The sequence below is a fragment of the Eschscholzia californica genome, unplaced genomic scaffold (assembly GCF_041429995.1).
Source record: "Eschscholzia californica isolate CP2 unplaced genomic scaffold, dmEscCali1.0.p SCAF_1, whole genome shotgun sequence".
NCBI lineage: Eukaryota > Viridiplantae > Streptophyta > Magnoliopsida > Ranunculales > Papaveraceae > Eschscholzia > Eschscholzia californica.
In genome coordinates, this window is record NW_028238198.1 from 32,064,258 (window position 1) to 32,078,314 (window position 14,057).

General features: G+C 37.0%; 1 protein-coding gene across 1 annotated transcript; it reads right to left on the reverse strand.

Moving 5' to 3' along the window:
• Positions 1-3,016: 3,016 nt before the first annotated feature.
• LOC147566113 (uncharacterized protein At1g76660-like) lies at positions 3,017-6,470 on the reverse strand. The gene is made up of 3 exons (XM_086652595.1): positions 5,884-6,470; positions 3,611-4,793; positions 3,017-3,501 (listed from the first exon to the last, which is right to left on the reverse strand). Exons 1-3 carry the CDS (start codon positions 5,935-5,937, stop codon positions 3,305-3,307), a joined length of 1,434 nt encoding a protein of 477 aa, XP_086508721.1. The 5' UTR covers positions 5,938-6,470; the 3' UTR covers positions 3,017-3,304.
• Positions 6,471-14,057: the final 7,587 nt, after the last annotated feature.

The window sequence follows — 14,057 nt, forward strand, 5'->3', positions numbered from 1 at the left end:
TTCAATTCCTTTAGGCTGGTCTTAACCATGGAAATGGAAATTCAAGTCAACCTTGGAATGGGTAAGTTTTAAATGGGGGAGATTTGCGGTTTGGACCCCCTTTCGTATAATTGACTTGCGGTTTGGACTCCCTTTTTCCAGAGTTGCACTTTGGACTCCCTTTTGACGGAATCACATAGGAATATTCCGTCTCTAGAGTTATATTTTGAAAAATACCCACTTTATCCTTATATAATCAATATTGCAATTTGGACCCCCTTCTATTTAACTCATCTTCTTCTTCCATACTATAATGCACACTGAAACATCAAAAAGCTATACCAGTTTCCAAGTTTTCAAACCTTCCTACGATTCATTCAGCAATTGAAATTAAAGATGGTTGGTCACCCTTTATGTCTTTAGTTTCAAAAGTTTCCTCGAAGTTTTCTGATTCTCCTTGTAATTCTTCGTGTAGTGATGAACCAATTTTAATTTCTTTTGTTTTAGAAGCTTTATCCAAGTCTCAGGAAATGAAGATCGATGAATCGATCGACCTTGGAAGCTAAATAATAACTTGGAAGTTCTTGAGCATTAGAAAGGAAAAAAGGCCATGGAAGCTAAATAATAACTTAAAAGTTCTTGAGCATTGGAGAGAATTGGGTTCTGGAGTTGTTCTTCGGAATGAATTGAGATTAATTGGCACTTCAAGTTGGGTGTGATCCCACCAGGTCAGACCCTAAAGCTCCCAACTTTTATGTTTCCCCAAAATTCGTTTTATACAGTAACAACTTACTTCCCCCACTACCGAGATGGCTGCCGTTAGAGACTCGCACCTTATAATCCTTATTTGCTCCATTTCAGAAGCTTTTTTCAATTCTCTTGATCCTCCTCTTAGTTTTTCTGCCAATGAAAGTGAAAATGGAGAATCAATCTTCATCTCCTCTGTTTCAGAAACTTTTTCCAAATCTGCCGGCCTTTCTTCTACCTTATCCACCATTGGAAGTGATCAAGAAGAAGAATTAAACTTTGTTTCGTCCATTCCCGACACTTTTTCAGTTCTCTTGATCTTCCTTCTACTTCTTCCGCCATTAACAGTGACGAAGAAGAAGAATCGTTCTTCATTCCTTCCATTCCAGAGTCAGCTCGCGGGTCAGTACGCGGGTTTGGTTAACTTGTGGTTTAACTACTTAGGTTGGTTAGGGTAAGTAGAGGGTAAAATAGTATTTTTTTTATCTATAGTTAGGGTATAATAGTATTTTTCATGTCCCATTTATTTTTGAACTGTTATATTTAACTTTTTATTTGAAAAAGGGAGTCCAAAATGCAACTCTGGAAAAAGGGAGTCCAAACAGCAAGTCATTTATACGAAAGGGGGTCAAAACAGCAAATCTCCCGCTAAAGGGTGCAATTTGTGGGATAAGCCCTAAATCCAGACCTCCATGGCCATTAGAACACTTGTTGTTGAGTTAAATAAATTGGGGGATACAAAGTGCAATATTGATTATATTCCAAGGTGATTCCGTCAAAAATGAGTCCAAACAGCAAGTCAATTATACGAAAGGGAGTCCAAACTGCAAATCTCCCCTAAAATTACTACCACAAATGTCATCTTGTACAGTCACATACACCTTGCATAATGCCGATGCACATCGTCTCGAATGTTTTGTATGTATTGTCTCAAATGCTTGCATATGATTGTAAACGTAGCACGTGTGTAGCTACAAATGCTCATGCTTACTATTGGAAAGCTCTCTATGTCTTGGACATTGTCGTGAATCGCAAATGCCTGGCACATTGCCGCATACCTCTCATGTATCGTCACAAATGTCTCGTGTGTTGTGCTTACTTTCACAATCCCTAGTAAATGGCTAGTGTACAATTGCAAATGCCCAATATCCCAAGCAAGACCCTAGTCGCATAACCTATATATTTACCCGTTCAAATCTAAACATTAACGTCATCACAATTAACAAACAAAAAAGAAACTGACAGATTTTCCTCCAATACCATGAGAACATAACTATCTCTGCCACATAAACTAACGAAATCATCAATCTCCACCCTAAAACCTTAAAGAGAAGTGTATCTATTTCCTGATAAAAACAACTCATATTCTTCATTTCTACCAAAAATTTTCCTAGCTTCACAAATGGCTTCGCGGACTCTTATCTTTTTTACTACGAAGCTCGATATTTTCTACAAATCGTGAAATGCTTCAAAGGGATGTCATTTTTCATACTTCTATGAGTTCCGGACATTTTAGTGTTGGTGTGATTCACCTTCAGCAACTCAGCTCATTCAGTTTGTGAAAGGGTTTAGGATGCTGATGTTTTCCTGTGAAGTGCTATGATAAACTGGTTATGCTCAGAAGGAAGCTCTGGGAAAGCTTTAGAACTGTTCTTAATATGCAGAAAGATGTTTCCCGAACAGATTGACAACTTTCACAAGAGGAGAAAACAAGGTTACCTGGAACGCGGATCGCTCCGTTACGGGTACCGGTACGCCGTACGCTACCATGTGAGTATCGGGTACGTTAGGGATATACTTCTTCGGTTCGCTATTTCGGTTCCAATACGTTTTTGACTATTTTTTCTATACAATATGTACCCTTATGATGCATTTGTTATAGATACACCTATTTCAGATATTTTGTCTCCATAAAATTTGAAATCTAAACTATTGAACTAGTAGAAAGTATATATTTTTTACAAAGACTTTGGGTTTATTAAGACTAAATATTTCGATACGCTGTCTTTGGAGTACTGGATTGCGAACCCACCCAAAAAGGGTACGTGAATCAGGTATGCAGTACGCTAGTGGGAAGAGAGTATCTAGTAACGTCGGGAGAAAATGACAAGATCTGGATGTTAAGAAAAGTTCACATGCTTGTTTTTATGGGGATCTCGACAATTAGTTCTTCCTATTTACATCTGTTTTCCTAGTTTGCTCTCTGCAGTTTATATCTCAGCAAGCAACAAATTAGATTTTGCAAGCGACAATCATCTTTTCAAGCAAGTAATAAACTGAACAATAAGCATAAGAAAACTGCTAAATCAACTAATCAAGCAAGTAAGAGTTTACTCAAATTCGCCACTGCTATATACACACATGCATTATAAGAAACATCGTAACAACTCCTTACCATATATAAACACGACAGCAGGATATTAAAAAACGGCAGCCAACAATACATAAGACAAAAACAGATAGTGTCGCGAGAACCAAAACAAAGATCTGGATGATAGAAGACTTACGTCGATAATTAATCATAATTTGCAAACAACTCTCTTGTTATGTGAATCTGTTGTCAGAACCAAGCAAAATCTTATTTTACCTCACTTAAATATCTCCCTCTCCTATAATCAATTTCGGCGTCTGAGTTTGATGAATCTAGCTTGTGGTATCTCTTGCTCAATTTCGAACTACCCATCGTTGAAGATATGTCTTCTTCATCAGTCATAGCATGGTCGTCCTGCTTCTTTATCTCAGTAAGATCCCCTGACAGTTTCTCTGATCTACGATCTGAGACACGTTAAAGAAGATTATAAGAAAATAATAACCAAGCAAAGGAGAAAAAGAAAACGAGCGAAGTGACTGGAAGAGATAGTGATATTGGATGAGGATTGTTTACCTCTAAAACCGTTTCTTAAGTTCTCTTTCACTTTACCATGAACCCCACTCAGAAACTGGTTTGATGTTGATTTTGGGCCTCTGAAATCCAGTAACTTCATCTTCGTCGTCTGCTTCTTCTCTTCACCAGTTAGCATTTCAGGTGATTCTTCGAAGTTCATCATCTGTGTTGACGTCGAGAAGGGAGCCATGGAAAAGTTCTCATCTAATACGTCTTCTGAAATCTCAACATAATGGGAAGTTGTGATAATTTCATCTGCACTGAATCCGAAGGAAGCTCTATAAGCTTCAATTTCTTCCACTTCTGCCTTTTTAATGTTCTTTCCGTTGGCCAGATGGTTATCTGCTTCTCTAGAAGCAATAGGACTCCCCCCATTAGGAGAATATGAATGAAAAGACTGCTGAGCTTGATCTAGATAAAATTGTGCAGATCTAGCAGGATCGAATAAACCACAATCTTGAGACTGCATAAGATTCTTGGATGAGGTTGTATCGACCCCAAATAAACTAGATGGCGGGCTAGGAGATAGAGAGTTTTGGGGAGAAATTGAAGAGTCCCATCGCGCACGAAAATCCCGTTTGCGAAAAGATGAAGATAGTCCATCACCAAAAGTTCCTGACATAGGTGATATGAGACTACTGGCAGGACTTTCAGGATAAAGTGGGTAGGTTGATTGAAGATCAGTACCAGAAACGTAGCTTGATTTCCCAGAAGTTTTAAGATCCATTGAAGATGAAAGAAACTGAGCATAAGGAACATCCGGAGATGAGAAAGTAGTGAGATGGTTTGATTCTTGTGGAGGAGTGAAAGGAGCGGTGGATGGCTCAGTTGTATAAAACCCGGGAGGAGAAACGAGCTGAGTTTCATGAGCATAAGGTCCTGTGATATACATATTAGAAGATGGACCTAATGGAGAATTGGCAGCAGATGATAGGAAACAATTGGGTGATTGAGCAGTTGAAGGAAGTGCAGAATTGATATACGATATTGGTGAAGATGGTGGAGCTAGAAGAGATGGGTTTATAGTTGTAGCTTGATTAGTATGTCGATCAGGTTGAGTGCCGTTTGAGCGATTTTCTGATGAGTTACCTTCTGGAATACGAAAAGCAGGTACAATTCGTTTCCCACCTTTATTTGATTTGAAGCATGACAAACCACCCAAACAACCTCTCCATCTTCTTCTCTGCAAGTTAAAGCATTTAATAAAAATGTTATATATCTACAAGCACCTCAAATTGCAGTGATATCTTTGATCTAGGAAGAAATGCACTTTCTAATTTCTATAGGGCATAAGCTAGTAGTAAGCACATCATTTCCATTTAAGAGAGAAACAATCACCTGCCTAAATTAAACACTAAAATCAACTTTTTAGTCTATATAGACTCATAAATGGATTCCAAAATTGCAGAAAAAGATGACATGGAGAAGCAAATGCTGAACCCACTCCTTAATAGCGGAGGACAACGAAAAACAAATCACCACAAGTGTGAAAACAAATCACTAAAAGAAAATGTATTCAGGGGCAACATAACAGATAAATTGATAGGAACAACAATAGGAGCAAAAGATGGAATTTTAACCCAAGGGGACAAAGATTCTACCTGATCACACAAAACAAATTATTCCATCAAAATTTTAACCATAAAGAATGGTAGAATGGGTCTACATGAAAGCTAAACTTTCTACTATTAAGCTCACTTTAGTTGAGTGGCCACATGTAAATCCTTCCACCAGACAGACCAGGATTCGAATCTTACCATTTCCAAAAAATAAACCTACATGGGAGAAGGGGTAACTAGCAACCAAGAATATAATGTATAGGTCACCTCCACTCATTGCCAATTGGTTTTGAGTTGGATGACCCACAAACTTAACATGGTATGAGCTAGGCCCATACGTGATCGGTTTAAAAGTCAGATATGAAATCTGACTCGAGGTCTGAATTTACTTTAGTCGGATTTAGGATTATGTGTGGCTGGTGAGCTGGTCTGAATGGTTGATTTTGAGTATTCATGGTAAGACAAGTCAAACGAGACAGATTCAAGTGAAAAGAAACACCACTCAGTTAGTATATTTCAGTTCAATCTGAACGTTCTTAATCCATCACATCACACAGGGAATATGAATAGTTATAGAACAAAAGTAACAAGTTTCTCTCACATTGCCCTAAAATGTAATGAATGCATACCAAAAATAACCATAAACAAGTGCAAAAAAATCAAAATCCTAACAAATTTGAAGTTCACAGAATAAAAAAAAAGAGATGAATTTACCCGTTCTTGTTGAGTTGGATCAATGATCGAAGCTCCATGACTTCTACCGGCCATACTGTGTAATAATTATAATTTCTCAATTCTACTAAATGTGTTCAAACATCAGAAATCAAAAGAAGAAGATGATGAACTTAGTTAGAGAGAGAGAGAAAGTAAATAAAGAGATCTAAACTTGTGATAAATTTTTTAGATCAGAAAAGAATGATGAAAAATCTCTCTCTAGAGAGAGAAAGTGATCGGAAACGCGAGTTTCTTCTTAAAGAAGAAAGGAATAAACTAGCACTAGTGAGAGAAGATTCATGGTCTCTATTAATGAAGTAAAAGAAGAAAGTAATCAGTTCTAGAGAGAGAAAATTTGTGATCTTTGATTCCTGTGTTCAGACAAATAACGGATTTCAAATTTCTCTCACTCCATTTAAATTCTCGCCTCTGCTTTATCTCACTTTCTCTCTCTAGAAAAAAATTTTCCTCGCCCGGGAAAAAGTAAACTGGGTAATGAACGAGGTGAACCCATACCCGAATAAAGCGGGTCAGTAAAGATTAGGACGTGCTTTCACGTCATGTTGCCGGGTTTCGTGGATTTGCACGCATGGGTTGAGAATGGATGACCCGGAAATAGAATTCCCGTGGAAGTTTGATTTCTCGCGTTGGCGGGAAATGCCAAATTTAGGAGACAAAAAAGCATCAAGGGGGGCCTTTACCCTTTTTTGGGGTCCCCCGGATGGATGGGATGGAGGCACGCCCGTAGCTAGATGAATGTAGGATACGCTGCCTAGGGTCTACAAAAGAACACTAATGTTTAGTTTTGATTTTTCAATAAAGAGATCACTTCTTTCAACATAAAAAAAGAAGAAAATAAAGAGATCGCTTTAATTTTGAAAGAATAAAGAGATCGCTTTTCTTTTCTTTTTTCACATGAGACTTCCAATTTTGACTACAATTTTGCAAACCAAATAAAAAATGTGGTGGTTTGGAGGACGGAATTGTGATCTCAAGGATTTTAAGTGGCATGATTTCACGATTCATGAATTGAAATGATTATTTCTGGTTTGTTTAGTAACTACTAAGAATTTAAGATTTATAATTATTTAAGTTATTTTAAACACTTCTCTTAAAAAAATTTTGAACACTGTTTTAAAAAAAAACGAAAAGGGTTTATTGTAAAATCGTTATTTTGAAAACTGTTTTGTACGAGACCATTTCTTTTAATTGTTTTTCTAAAAACCATATTTTTACTAAAAATAACAGTTTTTGCAATAATAATTTTCTCCAAAATCCTCTTTTGTTTAAAGCTTTTTTTGAAAATTATATTTTAATAACACAATTTTCTTGAAATTGTTTTTTCTTTCAGAAATCACTTTTTGTTCAAAAATCGTTTGTGAAGATTTTCTAATTACCAATTAATGGTGAGAGAGTGATGCTAAGTTTCATTTTTCTTATCTTTTAAGTGTTTTGGAACAGCAAGACGAGGTGGAGACCTTGTTAAATTCACCCCAATATTTATAGTTCGTGGATTTTTACTTCTACTGATAATAAAATCTGGAATTTTCAAATTACAAAGTAAGTGACCAACCACTACATCAAGTAGTATCGAAAAAAAATTTATCAGTTTCATTTGCGGTTTCTTTTCAATCCTTAATTGCAATTTTTTCCAAAAGCAAGAAGAAATTTGTCTCTTCTTTTCTCATCTTCTTTTACTTTTGCCCCTTTTTTCTCTTTTGGAGTGCCAGTGATTATTATCCTGTACTTTCAACTGGGAAAGAAATACAAAATTTAGTTAGTTTATGCGAAAAAACAACCACCAAAACGTCTTAGTTTCTTATTTCAGTGTTAGAATTGAAAAACTGCTCGTTGCACTTATTCGTAAATCTCAATTAATTTTTTTTTAGCATCTCCCACTCAAACAAGACTGGAAAACAACAAAGTTTTCAGATTTGGTCCTTTTCCAATTAATATTAATTTTTGTTAATGCATGCATGAATGAGTAAAACCATTTAACTAAACCAAATTTTGTATTATATAATCTGATTTTTTTTAAATAATAGTTAAAAATGATAAAAATAAGAATTTGTGAGATTAACACTGATTTGGTAGGATTTTTAAAATTTTCCTTTGGAACCAGTTGCTTCATAACACAATTTTTGTTTTTCTAAAGATTCATTTTCAGTGATTTTTTTTTAGAGCGAACCATTAGGATGCTCTTACCCCATTATATAGTTGTTAACAAACCCTAGTTATTCAGGTATGGACTATTTCTGGGATGCCTCTTCCTAAATGCACATGTTCCTGCCTCCCCTAAATGCAATGTTCCTAACTAGTCCTTACATTATGGATTCTAGGTTTCACTAAGTTCTTATAAAGTCCCAATACTACAAATGTGAAACATAATGATGAATAATCAAACATTATAAAATAAAATAAAAGATAAAGCTAAAGATACAAATTTTTGGAACAAAGATTGAGAGAAAATTATTATAGATATAAAATCCTCTAGTTAAATATTCTTTCTTTGGACAAGATCATTAGCCTTACACTCAGTCTTCACGTGGACCACCTACTAATTAAAAGGCATGCATTAACCAACCAACTCTCTTACAAAATTACCCAACAAAAGATTTTTTTTGCATAGGTTATACTCAAGGTTGTGATTTTGCACTATCAATAAATTATGTTGTGATTATGAAATCCACATCAATAGGTTGATATGTGTGCATCTCCACAGTTGAGACTTTAACTTCAACCTTACTCTAACGAAAAATAATATATCTGGAATTATCAATTACTCTTAAAGGTTGTTGTTTTAATAGGATAAAAAACCTATTAAAGGTTAGTGTGAAATAAATGTAAAAGATGTTAGAACTCAAGCCGGTTTGAGATCATTTCAACTCGTCAAGCTCAGAACGAGACATGACTTCAGGTACGTTTCGTGGAACTCTTGAATTTAGAGCTAAGAATCACTCAAATCTGATTCTAGATAAATAAAATAATCAAGTTTGGAGTTTCGATGTAAATCGGTTAAATTTAACAATATTTTGCTAAGTTAAGGACTAAAAAGCAAATGAACCAATTTGTTTGAGAGCAAAGTCAAACAAGGAAGTTTGACGATTCTCAATGAATTCGCAAAACAAAGCGGACGACTCCCCGTTCATCTTGTTGGCGTGCTTCAGACAACCTTTAAGAAGGCCCCAAGTGCCCGATCAGCGGTCATGTTGAGCCAAATGGAGAAAGTATGTTAACTGATGTTTTCATCATTCATTAGTAAGCCTGTCAATGGGTATCCGAATATTCGACATCTGATCCGCATCCGTATTCAAATTTTACAAAAATATCCGAAATTTCGGATACAGATTCGGATATTCCTTATCGGATATGTGCTCATCGGTTACGGATGCACTAATATTCGATCCGATAAATATCTGTATCGATAAGTAACATAAAAAAATAAAAAATAAAAAAAATTTATTCATATTAATATATAAAATGTAAGGTTGAGATTTATCATTTAGATCTAATGGTTAAAAATTTAAGGAAAAATTGAAATTTTGTTAAAGTTTCGGATATCAGATATTATCCGATATCCATTAATATTATCGGATTCGGATATTGATTTATAATATCCGTCGGATAATTATCGGCAGAGGCGGAGCCAGGAATTAACTAAGGGACGGGCTGAAAAGTAGAAGTAATAAAAAAATCTCAAAAACTGAGTGTGGCCGGGCTCGAACTCGTGACCACTAGGTTTCAAGCTAAAGATTTGAAAGCTTTTACCACTCAGCCAAAGATCTTTACGTGAATAAAGGTACCAACTAACCTTTATTATATTAATATCACCCGGGCTGCAGCCCGGCGGAGCCCACTAGTGGCTCCGCCCCTGATTATCGGATACAGATATTCGGATAGCTTATCGGATCCGATAAGCTGCCGTTTACAGGCCTAGTAACAAAGGGTTTGGAATTCGTTGGAAACAAAACGAATCACCCTAACGGTTGGAACATTAGAGAACGTGCTTAAATTAGGGCCACGTGGAAAGTGACTAGAGGTGGGATCTGTAAACGATCGTTCGGGTTATCGAGCAGACTGGACATCGACATTTAGAAATAAATAAAACACATCCACAAGTGTTGGATGACGCAAGCAAAATGGATGCATACGGAGGTAGTAAGTCGAAGCAGTTATGGCCCGCAGTTGCTTCAAGACAACTTTGTCTTACAAGACGAGCGCAGGATTGCGGGAGAACACCGTGTACTGCTTAGCCCAAAGTACGCTTGCTCAGATTAAATTACCGTATGATTGATATTCAGAGATTTTTTTCGATGACTTGCTCTGGAAAGTTGAAAGGTTTTGATAGAGTTATATTGCTACCTATGATTTCTTCATTCCGTTAAAGAGTGACGGGACTCGTGTTGTGTTATGGTGTTTCCTAGTGTTTTAAGCGGAATCTCATACATCTAACGTCTAACACTAGTATCCTCAGGATCTCATGCATAAGCTAAATATGAACTAAGTTAGTTTAGACGCTAATTCCCACACTAATATGATTGCTTTCTCGAAGACCAAGAGCTCCAGTTGTAGCTCCTCTACTTGAGACACCCGAGGAATCAACTTGATCTCCCCTTTCAAGTTAACTAGAACTCTACGATGGTTAGGCGCTTCTTTAGACTAGATAGATAGTTGGGAATTATTCTCTCTTTCTATCTCTACTTGATGTTGTAAAGTCAGAGAGCTCTTTCACAATTTTTGACACATAATTCCGTTCTAATGAGGCCCTTATATAAAATCCCTTAAGTCAGAGTCCAATCATAATTAGAAATCCTAAAAGCCAAAATAGAAACAGACTTAGGATTTCATAAAATATAAACTCCTTGTATTTTTCTTATGGTCGGCCACCCTATGCCCTAAAGGGCTAGGTCTAGTCGGCCCCATTAGTTTGGTCGACCATGCCTTGCCCGACCCACTAATGGGCCTTAAGAGCCCGACCCAAAACTCTTTTTGGGCGGGTCTTCGTACTATCTTTGCCTTAGCTTTTGTCGGGCCTTTTGGACATATTTTCGGATCTAATCCGTGCTTTTATGTCCCATCCCTCTAGTCATATCTTCCGACCAAATTGACACTCTTTGGTGTATAGGATCCGGACGAAGTTAGCCGCGAATTACCCCGTGATTCGACGATCCTAGTCAGTTTGTAGATAAACATTACGATCCCTAAATCGTCCAAACTTCATGATCTTCTTCATAAATTCTCCTTCGACTCGCAGTCAACCAAATATTGGTCAGTTTTGACCAGACAATAAATCAACATATTGATTTGAACGACATGTGTTGAGCTCACACCCACTCAAGCAAGCTCCCGTTAAAGCTATCACGGGGATGGACCCTGAAGAGCTTTGACACTTGAGTTTAACTCTAAACAGAGAGATTGTTGGGTTATCACAAGTCTCATATGGACGTGGGAACTATACTCTGACATAGTCGTAAGTAAAGAGGTAGTTCTTAGTTAATTAATTAGCTTTGCCCCTAAACCTTGCTCTAATCATAAATGCGGAGTAGGGAGGCTTGCAGGCTGAAATAATGTCTTGCCACTTAGAGACATTATCAGCAGAAGATACAATTATGTGACGTGATCGTGTAGGGTTTTGTGTGTATCCTATACACTATCTAGTGTTCTAAGCAGAATCTCAAACATCATATGTTAACACTGGATTTCTCAGGATCATATGCATAAACTAATCAATGAACTAGAAGAGGGATAAATACCTTAACGCGTTTTTCCCTCGAACCATTCCAATCGCATGTGAAGATCGAGAGCTCCAAGTGTAGCTCCTCTACTTGAGACACCGAGTGAATAGACTTGATCTCCCTTCCTTTCAGACTGCTAGGACTTACTAGAAGGTTGAGAAGAACTCTTCTTCTTGACTAGATTGATAGAACGGGAGTTTTTTTCTCTATATTCCTCTCTCTCCACTAGCTGTATATTGAAAGAGAGAGAGCTGTATATTTTTCTTCTAGAGAAAAATCCACACCTTTTCTGTTCTCAACTGACCCTATATATAGAGAAACCCTAATTAGAATCTCATTCAGATTAGGTCTTTCTATTTTCGGGTCACAGAAAAGATAATTACCAAAATACCTTTTTGGGGTATTTTGACAATCCCTTAAGTGTGACCGGCCAGAACAACCCACCATGGGCTTTCTATGGCCGGCCCACTTACTCTGGTCGGCCATCACATGGCCGGCCTAATGAGCCTTCCTCCGGGCACCCCTTTTACGGCCCGGTTCTTTCTATCTTGTTCGAATCTCCATTCGAACCCTTTCGGCCTTTCCAGTTGGATCCCATCCATCTTTAGCCTGTTCCCGTTTAGTCAAGTCTCTCCGATCAAGTTACCACTCTTATGTGTAATCCGTTGTAGGATCCGGTCTATGTTAGCCGCGAATCAACTCCTTGATCCGACGATCATAGTTGGCTTCTAGCAAAGCATTACGACCCCTAATTGGACCGGACTGGATGATCTTCACGTATGGTCATCGTTATCCTAACTGACAAATTGATCGCATTGCCACCTTGGTCGAAGGACACACCTTCGGAAGGACATCTTCTTCAGACCGAACGGATATATCCTTCCGATCGCTCTACCAACGACCATGGCATGTGTCTAAATAAATTCAAATCACCGAAATCTTTTGTTAGTGATCTCTATATGAGCATAACAGTTTTGCCCTTATAAAGAATCGATTCAAACCAGATATTTTTAGAGATTCTTTTATCCAGAACATTGAACGGATTTGACCATTGGTTTGTTTGTAAGGACCCTACCTCCTCTCGTGAAGTCGTCGTTAAAGCTAACCGAAGAAGAATCAAAATAGGTATTTGGAGTCTTTCGTTCTTGATATTTGAGAAGCCACTTTCCAACATTATCAGTTTCAAATGCTCCTTGCTTCGAGACACTCTCAGGCATATGGTTGGATCTAATGGATACTTATCACTATTTTCTTTTTAGTCAATTCAAAAGAACCACAAGTTTCTTCATGAAAATTTACCTTTTGGCATCCAAAACATTCCTAATGTGGACAAAAGTGTACCTAAAATATGTCTATTTGAAATTTATAAACATGATCCAACTCTAACTCTAGATTTCATCTTTTTTTTAATAAACTAAACATTAAGAGTTCAACACCCCAGTGTGTATAATATCATCTCTATGGAGAAAGTCAGGAGCATTCTAGTGTGTCTAGAATAATACCTTTATGGGGAACACCAAGAGAATTCTAGTTCGTCTAGAGTATCAACTTAAAAACAATCTAGTTTACCTAAAATCCGATAGTATGAAGTCAAAAGTATTTTATTGTCTCTTGAAAACGAGTTAGAAGTCAAGAGAGTTTTAGTTCATCTAAAACCCAGGTTAGCTTTTCGGACCAGTTAAAGAGTTCATATTGCTTACGAATGGTCGTCCACTTTTAGAGATGAATTACCATCACAAACCTGAAATGAAGTAATTGGATGATGGGAGATATACACTCAATTGTTGGTACTGCTACAAGGGTGTAAGATATCTTATGGAATAAATTTTATTATCATCTTCACTAAACTATCAATCCGACTGTTTATCTCGATTGGTTCCAAATGGAGGGTTTATGCTAGTCAATATTAACCTACCGTATATGTCTTTGTTAGGTCAGAGAAGGGTATTCTATTTTGAAAACAAAACGAGACTTTGTTTTTAGGGAGGGGAGTAAACACCTTCATCGTCAAACAACAAAACAAAGTTTGTCTCGACCCTGACTAGGGAGTTAGCAATCATTAATTTGTTAGGTTGTAGCCAAATGTCCATCCTTTTATCTACTAAAGTATATGTAATCCATACCTACAACACACACCTAAATAGGAACACAAGATAAGAAAAATTCATCGTCGCCGGTTAACAATCCCTGTCTTGATGAGGTGTGTTTCTAATTTGTACGAGTTTTGCATTTCGTAAAAGGAGACTTTGTAGGTGAATACGCAAGAATTGTTAGAATAAGACAACGAGACGTAGGTTAGAGGAATAAACAAAGGAGTGATAATGCGGATTTTAGTGAAATAAAGAGAGAGTAGTTGTGTCTTTCATTTTTTAAAGGAAAGAATGAGTTCCCGTCCAACGTTGAACACAACCCATTTATAGGATTCCCCACCAACAATCC

What these genes read in the sequence shown, in the direction of transcription:
- LOC147566113 (XM_086652595.1), bottom strand. Translation starts at nt 5,937, where the DNA reads ATGGCCGGTAGAAGTCATGGAGCTTCGATCATTGATCCAACTCAACAA. An exon ending in ATCCAACTCAACAAGAACGG is followed by an intron (nt 4,794 to 5,883) that starts GTAAATTCATCT and finishes TTTAACTTGCAG; the next exon opens with AGAAGAAGATGGAGAGGTTG. An exon ending in CTTAAGAAACGGTTTTAGAG is followed by an intron (nt 3,502 to 3,610) that starts GTAAACAATCCT and finishes AACGTGTCTCAG; the next exon opens with ATCGTAGATCAGAGAAACTG.